This window comes from Meles meles, chromosome 5, assembly GCF_922984935.1.
Source record: "Meles meles chromosome 5, mMelMel3.1 paternal haplotype, whole genome shotgun sequence".
Classification (NCBI taxonomy): Eukaryota; Metazoa; Chordata; class Mammalia; order Carnivora; family Mustelidae; genus Meles; species Meles meles.
In genome coordinates, this window is record NC_060070.1 from 123,477,616 (window position 1) to 123,505,159 (window position 27,544).

A 27,544-nucleotide genomic window follows, 5' to 3' on the forward strand; every position below is an offset into this window, starting at 1 on the left:
TCAGGCATTGAATCAGTTTTATTTATTCCTTAAGTCCAGCCACACTCATTTGACTATTCTGTTACCTAGAGATTATATTTGAAATATTACCAGGGACAACATGCATAAAATCACACTGGTAAGAAGGGAGAAGGAAAATAGATAATTAATACAAATGACACATCTACATGACAAGAGAGAAAAATATGCAAAGCAACTCCAGTCCTTTTCCTATTTTTGGTCACAGGCAGGAACTGAAATCGGTGACCTCCTTCTTCCACTTCCAATTCTGAGTCTTCCTCATCTCTCCCAGAACCACAACAGGTCCGTGTTCTCTACTTCAGGAGCCAACAAACCTTTATTCATTAAGGTCTGAGTCCTCAACAGTCTGGCTTCCTTCTGTTTCCTGTGGGTTCCATCCACCTTTACAATTGGACTAGAAGTGCTGAGAAGCCATACATAGATCCTGGAACTGTGCTCATGGTCATAGCTTTCTGCAATTCACCCAGGGTCTGAAAACACTCATCTTCATTTACCTCTTTATTGTGGTAGCAGTTCTGTTCTCTCCAATTGCTGTTGACACACAAGGAAACCCAAACTCTCATTTTCCATTCCCTGAATTAATACAACACCAGTATTTCAGAAATAATAAATATTTACTAAGGTTTGTTAAGATAAGTATGTCTCATCCATTCCAGAATAGGAAGCATGTACAATAGAATATTACACTCCAATCTTCTTCAAATCCATTAGCCATACATTTCTTCAGAAATGTTCAGATAACCAATGTTTTTCAGTCAGGATGCACATTTCCTAAAATAGAGCTGGTAACCTACCTGTATTCTCTGGATTCATCTGTACAACTCAAACTATATAAAATAAACACCGTTTAATTCTTCAGAATAATTCAGACCTCATATTATTTCATATCATAACAATACAAAGACCCCGTGAAATAATGTTCATGATCAAAAGAAACATGACTTCCAATAGCAAAATTCAGTCAACCCCATTACAGGTGAAAAAGTCAACATTTATCTTCTAATACCTGAGCACAAGGCATGAACTGACTATTCTCATAACCACACCCCAGCAGTCTACACCCAGAAGAGAAGGGCAAGACACCAGGTCTTCCTGGACTAACTTCAGAGCCTATAACCTCATGGATTCTGCAGCTCCAGGAAGAGCCACCATGAGGAATCTGGAACCCTGTTGGGACCCTATGAGGACATAACTTCACAGCCTAAAGGGAGTAATGGAGATTCAGCCCCTGGGAGATCACCATCAACACCACAGCCTGAGAGCCTGAGAGAACCCCTGCCTGAGAGCCTCACAGGCTCCTCTGAAGAACAAGGAGAATTGTTAACGGGAACAGGGGTCTGCACAGGCCCACCCACCCCAGAGCAGATGGTCAGGGACACATCTCCTGACCTCAGCCTGAAGTATGGAAACAGAGTCCCACAGGAGGAAGTGAGAGGGAAGGAGAAAATGTGGGAACCATCAGTCATGTTGTAGAATGAGACATCCCCTTCCTTCAGGTCCAGGAAAACCCCTACCCTCTGGGGAATTGGCACAATGTGTTCTCCCTTCCCTCTGGGAAGGGAACAGAATGTATTTTCATACATCCCCACAACCCAGAACCCCTTTTCTGGGGATTCCTGGTACCAGTCATTCCTCTCCACATCTCTCCTACAGACTCCCACCACCCACTCACTTCTATCTGCATTCCTGATATCCACCTCCCAGTAGGAGCACCCTGATGTGATGCCTTCATGACCCAAGATGCTATAGACTCCATCTCCATTTGCTGTCTCCTTGGATGAGTCCTTGAAGGTCACACTAGTCTTGTCATCAGAGACAGCAAGGCTTTCATGGGAAGACTCTGGATCCAGTCTGACAGACACTGCAGAGAGAGTTGCCAATCATTCAAAGACTTATCCTACCACAGAACAAGGCACACAACCACCACCCAAACCCAGACACCTAGCTGCATGCAGGGAGGGCTAAACCTCCTGAGAAGAGAGCCTACTGACTCGAGAATACAGCCCTTCAACCAGAAGACATAAACATGAGACTGATCTGGGTGTTAGACATGTCACAGGGTACTTGAGGGCCAGACTGGACTCCAACACTAAAGAATACCCACTTATATCCAGTATCAGTCACATCCAGTAATCTCAGCTACATGACTTTCACTGCCCCATCCCACCCCACCACCAATGATGATGCCAGCATCTGTATCACCACAGCAAGCTGAAGGAGATGTCAGCAGCCATGGGATAGCAGTAGGAGCACCCAAACAACAGAAGTAACTCACAGGCCTGGAACTTCTCCTTCCGCCAATCTACAAGAAAACCACATTGCACAAATGTGAACCACAAATCAGAGACTTGAGGAAACTGTACAGACCAGTGTTGGTACCTATCTCTGAAATACACTGAACCAAGAGTTATAGGGAAAAATTATTTGGAAGCATTCATCTGATGAATTTATTTTTCACTCACAGTCTTTCTCTCTCTCTCTCTCTCTCTCTCTCTCTCCTCTCTCACATACACAGATGCTAACACTCTCTCTCATACACCCACAGCCATCATGCTACACTGTTCCCATGAAACCCAAGCCATAAAGCTTAACACCATTGAGGGACTGGGTACTGTCCTAAAAAGAAGGCTTTTTGCAAAGATTGCCTTATCAAAATATTCATTCTCAGTCCCTAGCCTCACATCCATCCTGAAAACTAAGTTTTGTTGAGAAAGAACTGAGGAGATCAAAATTTCTGAGGCCTCCATTTACTTATAACGAACTGGCAGAACTGAACTTGCAGATTGATTCAAAAAAAATGGTAGAACAATACAACTTGGTGGAGCTGCACTTGGAGGATGACTCTCAGCTATGGGTGAGGAGAGTTCACTATGGCACCAGAGAAATCTTGCCCCATCAAGAGGTAATGGAGAAGATTCAAGGAAGGAGAGAGAAAACTTCAAAGCAAGAAAGACATACAACTAGTGAAAGAAAGTAATGAATTTGCTTCCCTGTATCATGGAGTATTGCAAGGAAACACATCCTTGAGTGTAAGGGGAAACCCAAAAACATTGGGTCTAGTCATTTGCATTCTCCCTATAATCACCTAGAAAGATCAAAAGCAGCAGGAGACACCACACATGATCAGCCCCCAAATACGGCTGTGTCTTATGCCCCAGAAACTGTGAATATGTTTTGGCAGAGAGGACTTTACAGATGTGAGTAAGATTAAGGAACAGGAGATATGAATGGGGCAGGGGTGGAATAACAATTTCTCCAGAAAACTAGACGGAACCTCAAACCCAATTATCCTAAGGACCATATGAAGCTACCCTCTATAAAGTGAGGTCCTGAAATGAGCAAGAGAAGAATACAGGGACCCCGTCCCTGAGTGACACAAAGCATAAACTCCTCCAACATTCATACTCCCCTTTGGGAAGAAGAAAAGAAGCTAACTGATCACAGCAAATGTATATCTGTCATAAGACCCTGAAAAGTCTGCATGGTAAAACTGTTACCTCCAATAGGACAGAGACTCCAGAACAAAATTAGAACGAGTATAAAACAAGAACGGGACACTTTCTTGAATATTTGCCAACAATGTGGGACCCCTATTCTCCCACAGGTTTATTCAGATAAAGTAGTACGTCCAGCTCTGTTGATTTGCTTATACCACCAGATCACATGAAGTGGGTGGACATGTCACATTTTGAGAAAAGGGAACTATACTTTTTCTTCACTAAGACATTAGCTGACAGCAAACTCTACATTTCTATATGACAGCTGACACAGATTAGCAAAGAAGAGGAATCAAGCAGAGGAGAAGAAGGAAGAGGAGAAAGGGAGTTGGTGTTCCATTCTGAGACACTACAGTGAACTTGAGCTATGCTGTGCACTTCTGTGGTCCAAGCACACTCTTCACCTCATTTCACAGCAAGCTATTTGTTAGAAATTATTCTTCCAGTTTCATTAATAAGATCAGATTAGACATTTGTTCACATCACATTATCAGCCCACCAACATGAAAGTGTTGATTCTACTCTAAGTGTGTCTGTCCTTACAAAATAAAAAGAATGCATGTAAGGCATACTTTGAAACACAGGCATTTCAATCCAGTAGAGAATGGGGTGATGCTAAAAGAAGACTATTTAATCCACATTTTTAACAGGTAAGTCCCAAGATTCAGTGAGGCTCTCTAAAGAATTTTCCTCACACATCTGGTCCCCATAGACTCTTACACCCCTGGCTCCCCCTTTTCTCTTCTCATAGACTGTGTCCCTGATCATAAATACAAATAGCCAGGACAGAAAAGGCACACATTACATATTCAAAAGGCCCAGATTCATAACCCACCCAGGGCTAGAGGGTGCTCTGGATAAACTTTCATTGCATTAGCAACCCGAGGATCATACTCCTCCCCCCAACTACAACTGGAATGGTGAGATGGCCTCATTATGTGAAGCAAACCAGTTAGAAAATTAATTCAAAACACCTTAAAATAAATATAAGTCTTTTCAGAAATCTCTAAAACATGCATCAAGGAGTTTATTACATTTTGCACACCCAATAACTTGCATGTTCTCTGTGTACTTCCCACTCTAACCACCATGGCTGTCATTTGTGGTCTCTCTTCTACTCTCAGCCACCCAAAGTGTCTCTGAGAGGAATCACAGGCTCTATACTTTCCTTCTCATCTCCTCTCATCTCCAATCACCTTTTCTTTCACTGATTTACTCCCAAATTTTCTCTGGTAAACAATTTTCACTCCTCTTATTTTCTCCTACTGCACTCCTCACACATTGCCCCTAATAAATCTAACCAGTACTGAGCCCATCAGGTAAATCCAGAATTCTCCTAAAAGGAATGATAATGGTTGTGAACAATTATACATTACTGTCCTTTTAAAAATTAATTTCTTAACGCCGTCATACAAACACGTACATAGAATTTTGTTTATAATGGCGAGTATCTCACAAACCTACTACCAGGACTCCCTAAATATCCTGGAGGCTCTGGATCTGAGAATCAGAACAGCTAACCTAAAGATAACTACTTCCAAAACAACCATGGAGGTTTAGAGGAACATACCTGGCTTGGACAAGGAGTCAGAGCATGCAGAAGCAAAATGAAGACCATCACTCCAGAGAAACAACAAAAACAAACAAACAAAAAAAAAAAAAAAAAAAGGGAAAACCAAAGCAATATCCAAAAAGAGGTAGGAATTTCAGGGTAAAATGGATTCAGAAAAAAAAGATCCCTTATGGAAGACCTGAGTCCTAAGCAGGAAAGCTTGATTTCTGAAATCTTCCAGAGACAGCAAATTCTGAAGTAAATTATCAATGCCATGGTCCAACTGCCCTTACAAATGACCATTCTGTTGTCACTGGACCAAGAAAACTCTCCGTTGAACAAAGTGTGTCCAGAGGGTGTTGTTAATTCTAACAGCAACCTACAGTAGAGGATGGGTCAGAATAGAGGCACAACTGTGTTCCCAAGGACAGTCCCTGCAGTCTTCAGAAGGACACAACAAACACAACACGGAGATCAGGGACATCAACCCCATCCTGGTGTGTGGTCCAATGACATAGAAGGTGTCACAGTGGAGGCTGGGGAGGTAAAGCCACAGGAAACTGAGTCACTTACCTGCATACAGTTTTGCCTTCTTCAAGGCTGAAAGGCAAGACACCCTGATGAGACATGGGCCAGAACAAGTCTGCATAGTATTGATCTACTGGCACATGACTCCTGTGCTACAGGTGACACTATCAATAGAGTAAGGAAAGAGTCTGGAGAGGAGATACCCTCCTGACACAGGCAAACAATAGGATGTTTTGGGAAATTCCCTGAACCGCAGGTCAGAGAGCCGGCATTGCAGGCTGAGTTCCATACCTGCCTATTGCTGCGGTATGACCTTTGCCAAGGTTATTGTCCTGAGTCTTAAAAACCACAACATTAAAAATAAAAACACTGAGAAACAAACCAAGGGTTTTGGAGGGGAGAGGGGTAGGAGGTTGGGTGAGCCTGGTGGTAGGTATTATGGAGGGCACAGATTGCATGGAACTGGGCGTGGTGCATAAACAATGAATGCTGGAACACTGAAAAGAAATACAAAAAAAAAAAAGAAAATGTAGTTGAATAGCAAAACTGTCAAAATGACAGTTAAATTAAAAATCAAAAGAACTTTTGAGAGGAGTCAAGATGGTGGAGAAGTAGCAGGCTTAGACTACATCAGGTAGCAGAAGATCAGCTAGATAGCTTATCAAACCATTCTGAACACCTACAAATCCAACAAGAGATCGAAGAGAGGAAGAACAGCAATTCTAGAAACAGAAAATCGACCACTTTCTGAAAGGTAGGACTGGCGGAGAAGTTAATCCAAACCGATGGGAAGACAGACCGCAGGGGGAGGGACCGGCTCCCGGCAAGGGGTGGAACAACAGACACTAAATCAGGACTTTTAAAAGTCTGCTCCAAGACAGGAAACAATGTGTGTTGAAGAGGATGTGGAGAAAGGGGAACCGTCTTCCACTGTTGGTGGGAATGCAAATTGGTGCAGCCACTTTGGAGAACAGTGTGGAGATTCCTCAAGAAATTAAAAATAGAGCTTCCCTATGACCCTGCAATTGCACTGCTGGGTATTTACCCCAAAGATACAGATGTAGTGAAAAGAAGAGCCATCTGTACCCCAATGTTTATAGCAGCAATGGCCACGGTGGCCACTGTGGAAAGAACCAAGATGCCCTTCAATGGACGAATGGATAAGGAAGATGTGGTCCATATACATGATGGAGTATTATGCCTCCATCAGAAAGGATGAATATCCAACTTTTGTAGCAACATGGACGGGACTGGAAGAGATTATGCTGAGCGAAATAAGTCAAGCAGAGAGAGTCAAGTATCATATGGTCTCACTTATTTGTGGAGCATAACAAAGAACATGGAGGACATGGGGAGATGGAGAGGAGAAAGGAGTTGAGGGAAATTGGAGGGTGAGATGAACCATGAGAGACTAAGGACTCTGAAAAATAACCAGAGGGTTTTGAAGGGGAGGGGGGTGGGAGGTTGGGGAATCAAGTGGTGGGTAATAGGGAGGGCACATATTGTATGGAGCACTGGGTGTGGTGCAAAAATAATGAGTACTGTTACCCTGAAAAGAAATATTTAAAAAAGTGAAAAAAAAACTTAAAAAAAAAGTCTCCTCCACTGAGGGACATTGCTCCAGAGGCTAAACTGGGATGAAGCCCATGCAGGGTCAGCATGACCCCAGGTCCCGCAAGGTCACAGAAGGATTTGGGGTGTCTGAGTGTCACAGAGCTCGCAGGTATTAGAGCGGGGAAGCCAGCTACAGACAGAGCTGAGGAGTGACCTCTCAGCTCAGGGTTACCTTGAACCGGTTGCAGGCTGGGTGAGCTCCGAGCGCAGCCAGAGGCCAGGGAGACAGGAGTGATTGAGTGCATTTCTCTGAGGGCACACTGAGGAGTGGGGCCCCGAGCTCTCAGCTCCTCTGGCCGGAGACTGAGAGGCCGTCATTTTCATTCCCGTCCTCCAGAAGTCTATGGAAGGCATTCAGGGAACAAAATCTCCCAAAAGCAAACCCGAGCAGATTACTTAGCCTGGCCCCTGGTAGGGTGTGCAATTCTGGCTTGGGCAAAGACACTTGAGAATAACTACAACAGGCCCCTCCCCCAGAAGATCAACAAGAAATCCAGCCAAGTCCAAGTTCACTTACCAAGGAGAGCAGCGATATTCCAGAGGAAGAGAAAGCAAAGCACAGAACTCAAGGCTTTCTTCCCATGATTCTTTAGACTTGCAGTTAATTTATTTTTTTCTCTTCTGCTAAATTTTTTTGAACTTTTACCCTTTTCTTTTTTAACGTTTTTTAACTATTTTATCTTAGTTTCACAAAAATAATCTTTCATAAAAAATAATAAAAATAATAATCTTTTTTGAACCTCATTATTATACCATATTTTATCATTCATTGTATTTAGCTTAATTTTTTGTATACAAATAGGTTTCTTTCTTCTGAAAAATTTGGGGTACAACTTCTTCTAATAGATCAAAATATACCGTATTCAGCTCCGGGCTTGTTCTAGCTCCAGTCTGAGCAAATTCTCTCCACTTTCTTTTTCTTTATTCTCCCAAACAACTTGCTTTATCAACTCCCTTTTTAGAAACTTAAAAAAAAATTGTTTTCACCTTTATTGGCATATTCCATTTCTTCATTGTGTTTACCTTATATACGTTTTTCATTCTTTAAAATTTTGGGAGGTAGTTTCTTCTAAGAGACCAAAATACTCCCAAAATTAAATGGGTAACCCTTTTCTAGTCCCCAGTCTAACTTATATATTTTTTTCTTTTTTGTATTTTTTCTTTATTTGTTTTCTTTTTTAAAAAATTTTTTCTGAACTTCTTTTTATCTGCTGTCTCCCCACCCCCCACGATTTGGGGTCATTCTGATGTAGTTAAAATGCATTTTCCTGGTGTCTTTGCCACCCTTCTAGTATTTTATTTGCTCCCTCATATACTCTTATCTGTACAAAATGACAAGGTGGAAAACTCACCACAAAAAAAAGAACAAGAGGCAGTACTGAAGGCTAGGGACCTACAATACAGACATTGGTAATATGTCAGATCTAGAGTTCAAAATGATGATTCTCAAGGTTCTAGCCAGGCTCGAAAAAGGCATGGAAGATATTAGAGAAACCCTGTCTGGAGATATAAAAGCCCTTTCTGGAGAAATAAAAGAACTAAAATCTAACCAAGTTGAAATCAAAAAAGATATTAACGAGGTGCAATCAAAAATGGAGGCTCTTACTGCTAGGATAAATGAGGCAGAAGAAAGAATTAGTGATATAGAAGACCAAATGACAGAGAATAAAGAAGCTGAGCAAAAGAGGGACAAACAGTTACTGGACCACAAGGGGAGAATTCGAGAGATAAATGACACCATAAGACGAAACAACATTAGAATAATTGGGATTCCAGAAGAAGAAGAAAGAGAAAGGGGAGCAGAAGGTCTATTGGAGAGAATTATTGGAGAGAATTTCCCTAATATGGCAAAGGGAACAAGCATCAAATTCCAGGATGTGCAGAGTACCCCCCTCAAAATCAATAAGAATAGGTCCACACCCCGTCACCTAATAGTAAAATTTACAAGTCTTAGTGATAAAGAGAAAATCCTGAAAGCAGCCCAGGAAAAGAAGTCTGTAATATACAATGGTAAAAATATTAGATTGGCAGCAGACATATCCACAGAGGCCTGAAAGGCCAGAAAGAACTGGCATGATATATTCAGAGCACTAAACAAGAAAAACATGCAGCCAAGAATACTCTATACAGCTAGGCTATCATTGAAAATAGAAGGAGCGATAAAAAGCTTCCAGGACAAACAAAGACTGAAAGAATTTGCAAACACCAAAGCAGCTCTACAGAAAATATTGAAAGGGGTCCTCTAAGCAAAGACAGAGCCTAAAGGTAGTAGATCAGAAAGGTACAGAGACAATATACAGTAACAGTCACCTTACAGGCAATACAATGGCACTAAATTCATATCTCACAATAGTTACCCTGAATGTTAATGGGCTAAATGCCCCAATCAAAAGACACAGGGTTTCAGATTGAATAAAAAAAAAACAAAACCCATCAATATGGTGCCTACAAGAAACTCATTTTAGACACGAAGACACCTCCAGATTTAAAGTGAGGGGGTGGAAAACAATTGACCATGCTAATGGACATCAGAAGAAAGCTGGGGTGGCAATCCTTATATCAGATCAATTAGATTTTAAGCCAATGACTATAATAAGAGATGAGGAAGGGCACTATATCATACTCAAAGGGTCTGTCCAACAAGAAGATCTACCAATTTTAAATATCTATGCCCCTAACATGGGAACAGCCAACTATAGAAACCAATTAATAACAAAATCAAAGAAACACATCAACAATAATACAATAATTGTAGGGGAAATTAACATTCCTCTCACTGAAATGGACAGATCACCCAAGCAAAAGATCAACAAGGAAATAAAGGCCATATATAACACACTGGGCCAGATGGACATCACAGATATATTCAGAACATTTCATCCCAAAGTAACAGAATACTCATTCTTCTCTAGTGCACATGGAACATTCTTCAGAATAGATCACATCCTAAGTCATAATTCAGGTCTCAACTGGTATCAAAAGATTGGGATCATTCCCTGCATATTTTCAGACCACAAGGCTCTGAAGCTAGAACTCAATCACAAAAGGAAATTTGGAAAGAACCCAAATACATGGAGGCTAAACAGCATCCTTCTAAAGAATGAATGGGTCACCAGTAAATGAAAGAAGAATTGAAAAAATTCATGGAAACAAATGATAATGAAAACATAATGGTTCAAAATCTGTGGGACAGAGCAAAGGCAGTCCTGAGAGGAAAATATATAGCAGTACAGGCCCTTCTCAAGAAACAAGAAAGGTCTCAAATACACAACCTAACCCTACACCGAAAGGAGCTGGAGAAAGAACAACAAAGAAAGCCTAAACCCAGCAGGAGAAGAGAAATCATAAAAAATTAGAGCAGAAATTAATGAAATAGAAACCAATAATAATAATAATAATAGAGCAAATCAATGAAACTAGGAGCTGGTTCTTTGAAAGAATTAGTAAGATTGATAAACCCCTGGTCAGACTTAACAAAAAGAAAAGAGAAAGGACCCAAATAAATAAAATCATGAATGAAAGAGGAGAGATCACAACCAACACCAAAGAAATACAAACAATTATAAAAACATACTATGAGCAAACAAATTTGACAATCTGGAAGAAATGGATGCATTCCTGGAGACATATAAACTACCACAACTGAACCAGGAAGAAATAGAAAACTTGAACAGATCCATAACCAGTAAGGAGATTGAAACAGTCATCAAAAATCTCCAAACAAACAAAAGCCCAGGGCCAGATGGCTTCCCAGGGGTTTCTACCAAACATTTAAAGAAGAATTAATTCCTATTCTCCTGAAACTGTTCCAAAAAATAGAAATGGAAGGAAAACTTCCAAACTCATTTTATGAGGCCAGCATCACCTTGACTCCAAAACCAGACAAGGATCCCACCAAAAAAGAGAGTTACAGACCAATATCCTTGAGGAACACAGATGCAAAAATTCTCACCAAAATATTAGCCAATAGGATTCAACAGTACATTAAAAGGATTATTCACCACGACCAAGTGAGATTTATTCCAGGGCTGCAAGTTTGGTTCAACATCCATAAATCAATCAATGTGATACAACACATTAATAAAAGAAAGAACAAGAACCATATGATACTCTCAATAGATGCTGAAAAAGCATTTGACAAAGTACAGCATCCCTTCCTGATCAAAACTCTTCAGTGTGTAGGGATCGAGGGCACATACCTCAATATAATCAAAGCCATCTATGAAAAACCCACCACAAATATCATTCTCAATGGAGAAAAAATGAAAGCTTTTCCGCTAAGGTCAGGAACTCAGCAGGGATGTCCATTATCACCACTGCTATTCAACATAGTACTAGAAGTCCTAGCCTCAGCAATCAGACAACAAAAGGAAATTAAAGGCATCCAAATCAGCAAAGAAGAAGTCAAACTATCACTCTTTGCAGATGATATGATACTACATTTGGAAAACCCAAAGGACTCCACTCCAAAACTGCTAGAACTTGTACAGGAATTTAGTAAAGTGTAGCATATAAAATCAATGCACAGAAATCAGTTGCATTTCACTACACCAACAACAAGACAGAAGAAAGAGTAATTAAGGAGTCAATCCCATTTACAATTGCACCCAAAACCATAAAATACCTAGGAGCAAACCTAACCAAAGAGGCTAATAATCTATATGCAGAAAACTATAAAGTACTCATGAAAGAAATTGAGGAAGAAACAAAGAAATGGAAAAATGTTCCATGCTCCTGGATTGGAAGAACAAATATTGTGAAAATGTCTATGCTACCTAAAGTAATCTACACATTTAATGCAATCCCTATCAAAATTCCACCCATTTTTTTCACAGAAATGGAACAAATAATCCTAAAATTTATATGGAACCAGAAAAGACCTCGAATAGCCAAAGGAATATGAAAAAGAAAGCCAGGGGCGCCTGGGTGGCTCAGTGGGTTAAAGCCTCTGCCTTCGGCTCAGGTCGTGATCCCAGGGTCCTGGGATCGAGCCCCGCATCGGGCTCTCTGCTCTTCAGGGAGCCTGCTTCCTCCTCTCTCTCTGCCTGCCTCTCTGCCTAGTTGTAATTTCTCTCTGTCAAATAAATAAAATATTAAAAAAAAAAAAGAAAAAGAAAGCCAAAGTTGGTGGCATCACAATTCCAGACTTCAAGATCTATTACAAAGCTGTCATCATCATGACAGCATGGTACTGGCACAAAAACAGACACATAGATCAATGGAACAGAATAGAGAGCCCAGAAATAGACCCTCAACTCTAAGATCAACTAATCTTCAACAAAGCAGGAAGGAATGTCCAATGGAAAAAAGGCAGCCTCTTCAATAAATGGTGCTGGGAAAATTGGACAGCCACATGCAGAAAAATGAAATTGGACCATTTCCTCACAGCACACACGAAAATAGACTCAAAATGAATGAAGGACTTCAATGTGAGAAAGGAATCCATCAAAATCCTTGAGGAGAACTCAGGCAGCAACCTCTTCGACCTCAACTGCAGCAACACTTCCTAGGAATATCGCCAAAGGTAAGGGAAGCAAGGGCAAAAATGAACTATTGGGATTTCATCAAGGTCAAAAGCTTTTACACAACAAAGGAAAGAGTTAAAACCAAAAGACAACTGACAGAATGGGAGAAGATATTTACAAACGACATATCAGATAAAGGGCTAGTGTCTAAAATCTATAAAGAACTTTGCAAACTCGACACCCAAAGAACAAATAATCCAATCAAGAAATGGGCAGAGGACATGAACAGACATTTCTGCAAAGAAGACATCCAGATGGCCAACAGACACATGAAAAAGTGCTCCACATCATTTGGCATCAGGGAAATACAAATCAAAACCACAATGAGATATCACCTCACACCAGTCACAATGGCTAAAATTAACAAGTCAGGAAATGAGAGATGCTGGCGAGGATGCAGAGAAAGGGGAACCCTCCTCCACTGTTGGTGGGAATGCAAGCTGGTGCAACCACTCTGGAAAACAGCATGGAGGTTCCTCAAAAAGTTGAAAATAGAACTACCCTATGACCCAGCAACTGCACTACTGGGTATTTACCCTAAGGATACAAACATAGTGATCCGAAGGGGCATGTGCACCCGAATGTTTATAGCCACAATGTCCACAATAGCCAAACTATGGAAAGAACCTAGATGTCCATCAACGGATGAATGGATAAAGAAGATGTGGTATATATATACACAATGGAATACTATGCAGCCTTCAGAAAGAAATGCAATCTTGCCATTTGCAAAGATGTGGATGGAACTAGAGGGTATCATGCTTAGTGAAATAAGTCAGTCAGAGAAAGACAACTATCATATGATCTCCCTGATATGAGGAAGTGGAGAAGCAACATGGGGGGTTTGGGGGGTGGGAAAATAATAAATGAAACAAGATGGGATGTTCAGGGAGACAAACCATAAGTGACTCTTTATCTCACAAAACAAACTGAGGGTTGCTGGGGGGAAGGAGGTCGGGAGAGGGGGGTGGGGTTATGAACATTGGGGAGGGTATGTGCTATGGTGAGTGCTGTGAAGTGTGTAAACCTGGCGATTCACAGACCTGTACCCCTGGGGATAAAAATACATTATATGTTTATTCAAAATTAAAATTAAAAAGAAAATCAAAAGAACTTTTAACTATTAAACTTCTATTCTCCTACAGACAAGTAGTCTAAAGGGTCAACCAAGAAAAACAATTTTAACCAGAAGAGACAAAATTTTAAAAACAATTAAATAAATTCAGAAGAGTCCAAAGAGACAAATGAAAATAACATAAAATTGAATGATTTATTATGGCATTAAGAATCTCTAAGGTAAAAAAACTCTTAAGTTATTCATTCAATTTTATGGCCACAAGCATTGCAAGGCCAGTTATCTATATGCATTTGATTTTCTGAACAATAGAAGAGACACAACTTCTGTGGAAACACTGAACCCGTAAAAGTCAGGTAGATCTCCTGGGGCCAGTGGAGAAGAATTTGAATCTCTAAAGAAATCTCATGTTTAAAAAAATTGGTAGCAGTGTGAGGTACTCAGCATAAATATAGTCAACATCTAAATCTGTTTCTTCTTTTTTTATGGGGTGCAGGGGTATTCAGCAATAAGTCAAAATGTGCGTTTCAATAAATTTTCAATAAAAAATAGTAGTCCTTCAAAGAACAATACACTATGTCCAACCATTCTTGATTAACAAAAGAAAATACATAATACTAACAAATTTCATCCACAGAATTTTTCTGAAATGAATCCCAATATCAATTGCAGACCAAAATAAAGAAATTTTCACTTGAAAAAAAAGCACAAAATTTTTATTCCATCTGCTTTCAATGTGCTTTAAAGGTCAAAAATCATACAATGTATGAAAATGTTTTAGGGAATAAAGTATACATTATTCCATGAATGTAAGAAGTTATTATTACATCCAATGATTTCCAGAAAAGAGAGATATGCGAAATAACACAAAAGGGGAGATGAAATAAGGACCGGAATGTTAGGTGAGCTCTAGGGTAAAGGTGGCCAAATGTTCTCAGAAAACTCATCACTGGACCACTAACAACTTATCCCATGACATTCCCACCCAAGCTCTGCCCAGTCCTCTACCCAACACTTTGCGATCAGTACCTCCAGGAACTGGAAAGAAAAGACTCTCCCATGATGGCATTATGTGGAGAGATCACATTCCTAAATTTAATGACGCTTTTTATTTATATAGTTTCTCTAATATATTCCAGAATGTTCAGGTTAACTGAGAACCAGTTGCATTGAAGGCTGAAAAGCTACAAAGGAAGTGGGTAGATCAATCCAAGATGCATGACAGACTCCAGTGACCACCATCATTCCAGGTTTCAAAGCACTGTGTGCAAAACAATAGCCCAGAGGGGGAAAGCCCATGGAGCAACTTCTGCCTCCTGCCAGTTTTCACTTCAGCACGAGGGATGGGTCCACATGTCTCTGCATGAAACAGAGAGGGGACACTATGGCTTAGGGGGCTAGAGACCCAAGGATAGCCGGACAGTCACTCACCAGCCAGGTAAACAGATTTCCTCCAGTCTGAAAGGCAACACAGGACATGGGTGAGCTAAGAATCAGAATGTCTCCTACAAACATGACACAGAAACTTCTGGGAAAAGGACACAACGTACCAAGATCTGCTTGGAGTTCATCTGAAAACAAAGTGAAAAATACAGTTAAACTCCCATCACTAAGAGCAGCAAAGACTGCACCTGGAACACCCACAAAAGCATCTGTATGTCTCCTAGAAGATCTAACTCCAGACCCCTTGAGCCTCCACAGCCCTACCTGTCCTCTCTGGTCCTCCTCAGCCCCCTGATCCTGGACAAGGGCCCTACTATCTGCTTTTCCTCTGCACCAGCTTCCACACTTGTCTGCCTTGGCCCTGTCCTGCCTTACCTCTGGCCTTCAGTGCCTCCTCCTTTATCTGCTGGTCCTCCTCCTTGTCTCTGTGCAGTTTCTCCCATTCCTGAATTTCCTGGTGCTTTGCAGTATGTTCTCTCATTATGTAGAAGACAGCCCCAAGGAGTAGGAGCATCAGCAGTCAGGATCACCATGAAAGCCAGCTTCCAGGGAGAACTCCGAGGGAAGAAGGGTTCTGTGCCCAGTCAGACACCCCATCAGGGGCACTGTTTTGGACGGCCCAGCCCAGCACACACAGGGATCCCCAACCAGACCATCCCACCCTTCTAGGAGTGGGAAGTAGTACTGACCTGGGATGAAAATGGTCATTGCCTTCTCCTGGCCCAGGATGAGGTTGAGGACTGAGCAGGTCACATTTCCTGAAGAGCTGTCCCTCACCACAAGAGTGGCCTCTATGGTGAACAGCCCTGAAGCATCTTGGGCTTGGGTCTCAGAGAACATCAGGAACTTCTCTCCACTGAGAGCTCTCCACTGCACTTGGGGCTTTGGGAACCACCCTGAGGCCATGCACACAACTTGGACCCCATCCTCCTCTGGCCCTGAGATGTGCAGAGCCCATACCTGAAAAGAGAACCTGGAGAGCACAGGGAGGCCACCCAGAGCCCAGGGATTCCAGCAGAACCTTCCTCTGTACTCAACTGCAAGGGAAGCATGGCATTTTTGGGGATCCTTGTGGGAGTGTTTCCTATGAGGATTAATGTAAGGGGTCCTGCCATGGGGAACAGAAGGAAGGATCATGGGGACCTACAGCAGACCCAGAGGGCAGGCTCTTCTCCCCAGCCATGAGTGTGGGAATTCCATCACTCACAGTGATGGAGGAATTCAGTTCCAGGGTCCACCCTTCTCTGCTCTTCTCAACTCACACACTCTCCAGGGCATCTGCGGGCACACCCACTGGCACTCGGTCATCACTCCCACCAACCTACATACCTCCTGAGCTCGCTCCCTAATACCCACATCTCTGGTTTAGCTGTGTCAGAATTCCTCACGGATGCTTCAGACTCAAATCCTGAACTAATTCATGTTTGGCCCCATCTCTGAAGATAATGACGAAAATACCCCCAATCTTTCATTCTTCTTTACAACCAGCCAGCCCTCTGCCACCTACTGTTAATGCCTTCACACTCTGCTTCTGGGCTCCATCCTGTGACTTAGCCCCTGAGAGTTCAGGGAATGTGACTCTAGCAGAGGTTGGAAACTGCTTCCATCATTGCCTTGTCCTCTGCCACAGGACAGACATCTTCAGGCTAGTGCAGCCTTTTCAGCTGAAGCTGTCCCAGATCAACCAATAGCCACCTGGACAACACCAGCTGAGCAAACCCACCCAAGGTTCACTGGCAGGACAAAATATATTAAAAGTAAGAAGCTTATTGTCCCTGTTGAAAATAGGGAAAGGGAGCCCCTTCCCATCCTTTTCTTATAGCATTTACTTGAGGAAACTTGTGTTTTGGGTGTTTTCTCTCCTCTTTGAAATGTATATAAGTACTTAAAAAAAAAAACAAAAAAACGGGCCTTTTGCCAGCTCTATGATCCAAGAATGTGTTTCTCAAGGACCTGGGAGCCCTCTCTTTGAACCGCTCACACCAAGGAAGATAGCAACCCTCTCTCCCCCTTCTCTGCCAGGTAGGAGCCTAACCTCTGTGGGCACCACAATCCACCAGTAAAATCACTACCTGTCATCATGATGGGAGAATTGGTAAAAAAAAAAAAAAAAAAAAAAAAAAAAAAAAAAAAAAAACAACAAATAAACCACACTGTAACTTTTATTTGTCTGGGAAACTCTTCATCTCTCCTTCTATTCTGAATGATTCCCTTGCTGGATTTAGCTACACATAATTTTTTTTTCCTTTTAGCACATTGAATATATCACACCACTCCATTCTGGCCTGTAGAGTTTCTGTTGAAATTTCAACTGAGTATATATGAAAGTGTTGAATCACTATATTGCACACCTGAAATGAATATAACACTCTATGTTAACTACAATGGATTTCTTTTTATTATATTTAAGATAGGAGAATTTGGTTTTCCTCGGAATAAAGCCAATTAACTAACTTATATGCTCACCCAATTTCCAAGCAAATATAAGGTGCACCATCTAGGACAAATAGTGCTGGCAAGTCCACCTACTTGAGGGCTCATAACTGTTGATCCTGAGAATGTGTATGGGATGAGTTCTGTCTGCATATGGAAGAGATGAGATTTCTTCTGTCTTTGCATTTCTTGATAGAAACTCTGTGATGCACAGCACATTGTAGTTAATGCGAATTTAATAATAAAAAGGAGCTTTCTTCCTACTATCTTAGGGACAAGATTCTGAGTTGGAAGATTATAGTTTTAATTATATTTCCCCTACGTGACCAAAGATTTATGATTAAGACCTCTTAAGATTAGCTGAACACAGCCCAGATGAGCTGACCTCCCTGAATGCCAGATTAAATACATGCTTGTTGTTATAGGCCACTGAGATAACTATGTCTGTGTTACACAGCATTATAGCACCAATCTGCAGCTTACACATAAAAGCAATATTTCTACCACTAAACAATCAATTAAAAAAAAAAAAAAACCTGTGAGTACCTGAAGTCCATTCTCTCCACGCCTCCAAACTCTCCTTGTCCCCAAATCTCCTCACTCAGCTGGGTCTACTTTCCAAAACTTTATGATGCTGGAGTGCTCTCTTCCCACCACACTGCCCCTACATGAGTGTAGGAGGCCACCCTCTCCACCCCATAATTACATCCAGGCCTCCAGTCTTGCTCACCATCCATACACCCTCCATTACAGCTGCCAAAGCAAACCTGCCCTCACACACCTCGCTGCACTGCTCTGTTGAAAATTCCCTCAGCCCTGCATCTAAATGGCATAAGAGCACACGAAGCCCTTGATGGTCTGGTATTACCACCCCCACTGCCCCACAAACGAAACTCCTATCCACTTCCTCCCCAATCCCACAATCTGCACCTTTCAGCGAGTACACACTCCATTCCCAGGACAATTGGGTTGACTGCTCAGACCCACAATCACCATGCTGTGTATGCCCCACACAGATCCATCAACCAGAAGACCATTTCAGAACGCTGTCTGCTTCACTCAAATATCTGCTCAAGTGTGCGTTACTCATGGGCTTCTCCTGATAAATCCCTTCTCTGTGCACCTGGACCAGGAACACCTCTATATTCCGGATAGTCACTTCTCACCACCCTCCCATTCACCTCCACACCAATCATGTGGCCTCTCTCTCTGCCCAGACTCACCAGCCACTCTCCTCCCTCAGGTGTCTCACGTGGGTGTTCTTCTGCTTAGAACTATCACCCCTAAAATATTTATTTGGCTAAATCTCTACTCACCACCATCTAACATTGTCTATAACCTATCTATTTGGCTATTTATTGTCTGTATAATATAAACTCTAAGGGCAGGGAACTTTATTTGTTACACTGAGATATCCAGGTGCAGAGAACAATAGCTATCACGTACCAGGAGTTCTATATATTTAAACTGAATAAATGAAGAGTGAAAGACCCATTTTCCCTCTTTATAAATTGAGGACTATTAACTTAGACCCTGAGGTGGCTCCAAATTCAAATACTGCAGGTCTCTAAATATAGATCAGCAACCCACCTGCCACCTTCAGTTCCACACTGGCCTCTTCATAGAAGATTCCCATTCTGAAGAGGCAGGTATACAGCCCGTTGTCGAAAGCCTGGACATTGTGGATGTGCACAGCAGCCTCCCCCTGGGAGAGGAAATCCTTCACCAATGAGGTTCGCCCTCTGTACTGAGCTAACTGCTCTTCTCTCCGCTCCCGCTGGTTTTGATAGATGAACACTGCTTCTGAGAACTTGGAGCGGAACCAGCGCAGCTCCATATTCTCCACATCCATCGCAGGGGACACATGACATGGCAACATGATGTCCCCACCCAGCACTGCCACAATGGGTTCCGAGGGGCCAATCACAATAAACTCCTCTGTGGACACAGACATAGGAGCGAGAAAGATGGAGAGATGCAGGACAGGGAAGGGAACACGCTGTCAGGAGGGAGGCCCTGAATAAGGGACTCAGCTGTGACAAATCCTAATGGGACAAATTAATCCTCCTCAGTAGTCTGTGCTCCTGACTCCAGGCCCTTCCATGAAGGACTCTCTAACTTAGTAGGTCCAACCTTCCACAGGCATCACAATCACTAGGAAGGCCTGTGAAACACAAACTGCTAGGCTCTACCCCCAGACCTCCTGGTTCAGTAGGTCTGGAGTGGGTCCAAGATTGTGCATTTCTAAGGAGGTCGTGAGAAGCTTATACTGATGTTCCAGGACCACAGCTCTAATCTGCCTCCTCTGGGGCAAGACTGAAAACTCACTAAAGAGCACTACTGTGGCCTAGTGGTAACATCCTACTCATTGCATCACACCTAGTACTTCCCTACACCCACACCTAAAGTTATTGTTTTTGCCCATGTCTTTTTCTTCTACTTAATTATATGTGTGCTAGAAACTAGACCTCTCAGCTACTTCCATTAAAACCTGCCTTCATGGGGCTCCTGGGTGGCTCAGTGGGTTAAAGCCTCTGCCTTCGGCTCAGGTCATGATCTCAGGGTCGTGGGATCGAGCCCCACATTGGGATCTCTGCTCCGCGGGGAGCCTGCTTCCTCCTCTCCCTCTGCCTGCCTCTCTGCCTAGTTGTGATTTCTTTCTGTCAAATAAATAAAATATTACAAAAAAGAAAAAAAAAAACCTGCCTTCATTGCACTGCTCACAGGACCCAAATCACCACCTATTTCCAAAGAAGGTTCATCCCACTGCCCCCAGCCCCTCGCAGGCCTTGGTCTTCTGAGACCTGGTAGATATGTCACAGCAGGACACTTCTGCAGGACAAACCCCACCAGACAAACAAACACTGACTTCTCAGATCCTGTGCTCCTCAAATTTGCTGAGTCTCTATCTGTCTCGCCTGGGGGATGACAATTACTAGTCTCCATATGACATTCTCTCTCTAGTCAATGTCTGTGAACCTTTAAACCTATAAACAAAACCATGACCCTCCTCTTCCAAAGCCTTTCAATGATTCTGCAGTTGCCCAAGTGATCCAAGCCCATTAAGGAAGACCCTCCCTGCTCTCTGATCCCCAACTCCTGCTTCTCTCCGCCTCATTCACTCTGCTCCAGCCAACACTCACCTCCTCTGCTCCTTGAACACACAGGCACACCACCAGCTTTGTCTGGCTGCTCCTCCCTGTGGAGAACCTCTTTCCATGGGATGCAGACAAGTTCCTCCCACCTCCTCCATGACTTTGTTCCCATCTCACTGCATACAGTGACCACCTTACGGAGCACTGCTGCCTGCCCACATACCATCCTACAGCCCTGACTGTCCCACCTGCTCTATGTCCTTGTCCCATGCTCTCCACTCCTCTAGCAGACATAGACTGTATGGGGTTGTGGTATTTCATACTCACTGTCCCTGCCAGAATGTAAGCTCTGTAAAGATAGAGACTGTCTGCTTTGTGCACAGAGTAGCACCTAACATGTACTCAGTACCCTATAAATATTTGTGAAATAGAAGTACCAGTAAAGCAAGGAAACAAAAAGCCAATAAAACCAGGAAAAAAAATAGAATTATTTTCATACTTTTCATAGTGAAATTCACATTTTTTACTTTATAAGACATAAACTCATTAGAGAACTGTCATGCTCCCCTGCCCTTATTTTGCAATTCTGGGATTCTTCTTATGTGTTTAATTTCAAATAGCAGTTGGGGCATCTCCAGAAACTGCCTAGAGCCAGGGACTCCACCAATAGCCATCTGTCCTGAAGGAGAAACCAACAGAGCTCCAGGGGCTCTTACCCACCCCCGGGATACACAGGGAGGGGGAGGGGACACACTCACCTGCAGAGCCCCCAGCAGGCAGCTGGAAGAGGAGAAGCAGGGAGGGGAGATGGGAGACCAAAGAGCCCCTGCAGCAACCTTCCATTTCTTGAGAGCTGGGGAGACACAGGGCAGGAGGCAGGTGACACATCCAGAGAGGAGGCAGGGCCATCCCACAGGTCTGGGCCTCAGAGGAGACAGCAGGGCTCAGGGCTAGCAACTGTCCCCAGCAGGAGCACAGCCTTTCCTACTGCTCAGTATGCTGATCAGTTGGAGGCCCCACAACCCTGATGCCAGGAAAGCCCTCCCAGCCCTTTGGAAACTTTCCCAGCCTGCTCTGCTCTTCCTGCCTCAGCACTGAGGCCTCCTCCATGTCTGCATGAGTCACAGGACACCTCCATGCCTGTATGACTCACAGGACACAGGACACCACAGACTTCCAGGGACACAAGGTATAGACTCAGGGCCCTCCCCATGAAGGACACACCGGTTCCTATGTGCTGTTCTTCTGCTACCCCCTAGTTATGACCCTTAATTATGACCATGAGAAGCATGACAGACTGTGTCCTCCTCAAGGACACTGTGGCTCCCACCACAAGCACATTGTTCTGGGGTCCTTTGATAGGTGAGTTCACCCTGATTTCAGCTCCTGCCTCCTGCAGCCCATTTCTGCTCAGGACCAAGGACGTGGACTTGTTCAGAGCTGAAGCCAGACAATTCCCCAAGAATGGTTAATCCTCATCTTCTCTATCTTTGAGGAGCTTCTGCCTCAGGTTAAAGGATCCCAGCAGAGCAATGGGAAGCACAGGATAAAATGAGACCTGGTCAAAAAGAAGGGCTTCAAACCACTGACTCTGAGGGGAGAGGGGTGCCAATGGTCCTGGGAAGGACAGATTCTGGGGCTGACTGCTAAGGTCTCCTCCACACTCAGCCACCTGCTATGGAAATCACCTGAGGCAAGTTTCTTGACCTGCTCTGCCCCAGGTCCTATCTGCCTTATGGAGAGAGTAATAAGATCTCATCCCATGGTATAAGAAATACCTATGAATGTATGTATGGAGAGTCAGTGCACAAAGAACAGTGCCTGTTCCTAGGAACATTACACAAATGTCATTAAGTAAATGAATAAAGTGGAGCCACCACTGTAGTTGTCCTGGGTCATCTCAGAGCCTCATTCTTATTCACACCAGCCCCCCATCCCCACAACGATCTCGGCGCCCTCCTCCTAAGCATCTGCTCCCCACTTTCCTCTTCTTGTCCAGCAAGTGTCTTCAGAACCCACTCACCTGCTTGAAAACCTGGGGCTTCTGGAGCATCTCTAACTCAGTGCTGTGAGACCTCAGCCAGCCCCAAATCTGCTCTCAGAGATTGCACATGCGGTTCACTGCTCAAGCCCCAAACCCTGCTCCAGATCCAACCTTGATGCCACAGGCTCCTCTTGTGAGAGGCAGCTGGTTCCAGGAGAGCGGAGAAGCACAGCCTGGCACAGGTTGCAGAGGTCTCAGCTGAAACAGGGACCTGGGGCACTCAGCACTCCCAGACGGAAGAATCCTGTGCTGACTCCTTCCACCATTTGAAAGTGAAAGCTTACAAAATGCAACCCTAGCAGACTCTACCCTGCCCTCTGGACGGTGCACCCTAGTTATCAGGAAGGAAACAGCATGATCAGAGCCACAGAAACAGGGCAGGTACAGATACACAGACCCACTCTGCAGGGGAACACAGAGACACAGACTCCGTAATCCTTTGTTGAACAACTGCCAGTCTCCAGGTTAGGTAGCTTCTAGACCAGAAGTAAGGAGTGTGTGTGGCACAGCCAAGATTTAAAAAGCCGTATGCTTGGGGCTACTTGTACTTCTGTTCATTACCAAAACTATTCTGTTGGTCGGTGAGTGCTGTCAGCTGGTGAACGCTATGTGGCTGGAGCCTTTGAAACGCCAACAGTGCAGCTACTTTGCTTTTCTTCACCAGGAGATGACCCAGGTGCTCCTCACAGTGTGGCAACGGAGGGGTTAAGCCTGAGCATCACAGAATCTTCCAGGACCAGCTCCAGGACCCTGGCCCTGCCCCAGCTGAATGGACAGCACCCTGTGGCTTCTTAATACTGTACTATCACACAAGGCCTGGGTGCACCATTCAGCCCCTCCCCACCAGTGTGCACCAGGAAAGGTGGATTCCGTCATCTCTGAAGGAACATGGAGCACTAGGGCTTCCTTTCCAGACCCTCCCTTCCTGCAGTTCCCCATCTCAGTAAAGGACACCTGGGGTCACCCAGTTATGCCTGCCAGAAACTGGAAGGTCATTCCACCACACACTCCATTTTCCCACCCAGTCTGCTGCCAGTGCACCAGAAAGTTCAAGACTTTTCTCTAATCCATATCCATGCCTACCTTCTCGCTCCACACCCATCTCACTTCTCCCTCTCCCAGACACGGTGTCCCTGCTTCCCCATGGGCGTCCCCTGCCCACCTCCAGCCTCGCCCTCTGAAGTTCATTTTCCATCCAAGGTTATAACCTCTCAAATCATCTTATATCAGCTCTGCTTCACCCCTTCCAGGGATCCCCCTGCTAAACCTCTTGTCTGTGGCTCCTGGGCCCCAGCTTCTCTCTGACCTCATTCCACTGCTCCCAGTACTCCCTCCTAGCCTGGCAGCGTTCCTTCAGTTCATGGAGCTTTCCTAGCCTCAGGCCTTCTCACAAGTCTCTGGATGTTCCTGTTCTCTCTCATCCCCCAAACCGGTCACCATTCCAATGTCATCTAAAGTAACCTCCCTCAGAGCGGCCTTTGCCAACCTGCTTATCCACATCTGAGCCCATACACATGCTTGTTGGGGTTTAGTGGTGCCCTGTCCTCCTCCACAGCCCTGACATGTGATCTTCTGTGGAATGTCCGTGGCATCCACAAAGGGAGGTACTGTGTGCCCTGGTCACGTGTCCAGCACACAGCAAACACTCAGGAAACTTTGCCTGAGCTCATGTGCAGAGAAGTCACCTCAGTAGCACACTGGCTTCTCTGTCCAATTTGGAAAACACTTTAGTCCACTGGGAAACAGGAAGACTTAACTCTTACCTAATAAGTCAGCCGCTGGGCGGATGCAACAACTGCACCAACTTCCCTGCTCTTTTGTTCTTCCAACCCAAACGTATATGCATCATCGGGCTAGAAATGTCAGACTCAACCACCTTGTTTGTTCCCTCAAGCCCGCCCAGTGCTCAGGTGTTCATGTGTTACGTGACTGGAGTTAAGACACCAGTTTGGGCTAGAGCCTCCCTGGCCCCACTTCTGCCAGGTTGTTGTCATTATTGTCTTCATTCTCCGGGTGAAGAAGCCAATGTCTCAAAGTTCCACAACCACACACCCAGCAAAGCCTCTCCCAGCCTGTGTTCACTCTCAGTTGTTCTGAATGATCCACTCTATCTCGTTTCATGAAGCAAGGACTGATGGACCCATTGGTGCATGGGAGTGATTGGTTTCCACCCAGGTGTCTGGTCTGAGATATTAAACTCTGGGCAAACCTGGGGCTTCTACATATACCGGAATACATCCCACGTTATCATCCCCAAAGGTCTCTTCTGAAAATATCCACTTGGACTCAGGAATATTGGGAAAATCCATCTCAAGTGAAACAAAACAGACAAGGGCCAATATCATCCCCTAAGTCCACCCTCCATGGCCACCACCAATCTCTGCCCAATGGGAAGATTCCTCAAGGCCTGAGAACATAGTGGAATTTTGTGAAAAGTCAGAGGGAAGAAAGCCAAATTTTCTTGAGTACCTACTAACCTCCAGGAACTGGACTACACAAGTTGTACTTATGACACTTCATTCTCAAACATGCAGAGATGAAGGAAGATAGGAGTCCTGCCACCTGGTAACCTTTCATCCAGGAACTTCCTGGAGGAGGGAGGGCTGGAGCTGCAGGGACACAGCTCCCCACACCCTCACACACCCCAATCCTCAAGCCCAGCCCAGCCCCAGCTCCACACAACTCAGGGTGAAAGAGGAACAGGAAGGGGACCTTGAACTCAGACCTGGCCCAGCATGATTGAGCCAGAAAGCTTATTTTCCCTGAATGCAGTCCCTGGATCCCCTGTCGGGAGGGGAGGGGAAGGAATGACAAAGCACAGGGAAGGTTTTCCTGAAGGACACTGGAGGGACACCTGAAGACACTGCAGGGAGAACACCAAACAGCAAACTTCACTGCCCTCCCCCCACTCAGCAGGCTCAAATTCCAGCTGCTTTATCCAAAACACTGTTCATTGTCCATGAATGATTTTTCTTGCTCAAAATAAATTATCCTAATGGAAATAGGATTAATATTATACTTTCTACTTCCACAGCCATATAATACATCTTATGTTTAGTTGCTTCAAGTTCTTCTGAGCAGTTCCAGAAAACATGCCATAAAACATGGACTACGATAAAATGAAGTGTGATTTCATAATATGCCACTCGGAGGAAAAGATTAAACCCACTTATTACAAACATCCAATAAAACAAAGTTTAATTTAGTTTTGGTGACTGGAGAACAGTCATTTTCTTTTAGCAAGATCATGTCACCACGAATTTTCATGCTCTTTAATGAGAATTTCCTCTGCCAGATCATTTGATATAGCCAACACCTTTTTCATATAGGTCAAGATTTATTAACTTGAATTCTAACGATTCATAGATGGGCAGTTAGAGACCCTTCATTAGTATTACAGCAGGTGGCAGAAGAGCACAAGTGTTTGGTTTCTCTTCCCAGAGTAGCCCTGGGGATTTAGACCAGGCTCAATATAAAAAACAATTAAGGGGCTGACAACTGACTAGGGGCAGCCTGTACTAAGTCCCTGGGCTTGGGGCATGCCCCACACTTCAGGAGGAGGATCATCAAGCTCCAGAGTTCCATGGAGCTGGGAGTTCTCTTGCTGAACTCTCAGGGCAGACAGTGCATAAAGTGTTTCTTCTTTTCTTTCCCCCCACTGTCCCCTCCTGGTCACAGATGTCCTACCTCAGAGGTCCCTGCACTGTGACTTCATAACTATGGGGTCCTCCAGCCACAGCCCACAGGGCCAAGTACCCTTTCACTCACCCATTTCCACCCCCACCTTCTTGGCCACAGGAGTCACAGGTGAGTGTTACCACCACTGTAAAAGCCAGGGTACAGGCCCCACCAAGCTGACTGGGCTCTGGTCTCCTGAAGAAAAATCCACACCATCTCAGATGTAAACATGGATGGATCTCTTTGGCATCTGATGTGCTGTGCAGAGGAATCTTTGTTGGCTTTTGGAATCCTACTAGCTATAAACAGAAAGGGAGAGACAAATGGAAGGAATCATTCTGCCATGATGCTGACCTCACTCCTCCCAAGAATGATGGTTTTAACCATTCTTTCTGGAATTACATGGGCAGCTGGTCCACTAGTTTCACAAGATTCCTCTTTTTTGTGTGTGGATAATTTGTATCACATCCATACCTTCCTCTACTCTCCATTTCAAAGGAAACATACCCATAGCCCATCTGAAAGTAATCAGTGTCATAAAGCCACAAGGTACACTGAAGGAGGAGATGAACATGTCAGATAATATATTAACATACAGAATATTTAAAATGTATACAAAGATCCCAAAGAGTATATTTATGACTTTATTGTTGGGGTAAACGTTTTGATAAACTTGAAAATTCCTATATTAACCTTTCCCATGTACTGTGAGCAGTGCAGGGCCCTCCTCCAAGACACAGTTCAGTTGAGATGTTTGTATCACTCAGTGTCTGGTCAGGAGGCAGAAACCACATCACTCATTTATACATGGAAAATGTGATATAAAGAATTATTAAGCAAAGGTTTTAACTATGAAAGAAGTAAAAGAAAGCTCTAAGGAAACCAGAAATAGTAGATACAGGAAGCAGACGCTACCTCCAAAAACAGAAGACATTTGAGAGAATAAGCCTGATGCTTTGTTTATTGGAGAAGTGGAACTGGGGTCTTCAGGTAGGGAAAGAAGTTCACCAACATGCCGCAGACCAAGGCTGCTGGGCAG

The 27,544-nt window shown here is 43.9% G+C and overlaps 1 protein-coding gene across 1 annotated transcript; it reads right to left on the reverse strand.

The window, feature by feature from the left end:
- Positions 1-23,121, reverse strand: LOC123941376 (butyrophilin-like protein 1). The gene is given in 12 exon segments (XM_046004426.1): positions 1-1,882; positions 2,297-2,323; positions 5,644-5,670; positions 15,244-15,270; positions 15,363-15,383; positions 15,631-15,773; positions 15,775-15,829; positions 15,945-16,215; positions 18,346-18,352; positions 19,275-19,626; positions 21,542-21,707; positions 22,807-23,121. Coding segments are annotated over 12 exon segments (1,809 nt in total). The 5' UTR covers positions 22,837-23,121; the 3' UTR covers positions 1-1,199.
- Between the last annotated feature and the right edge of the window lie 4,423 nt (positions 23,122-27,544).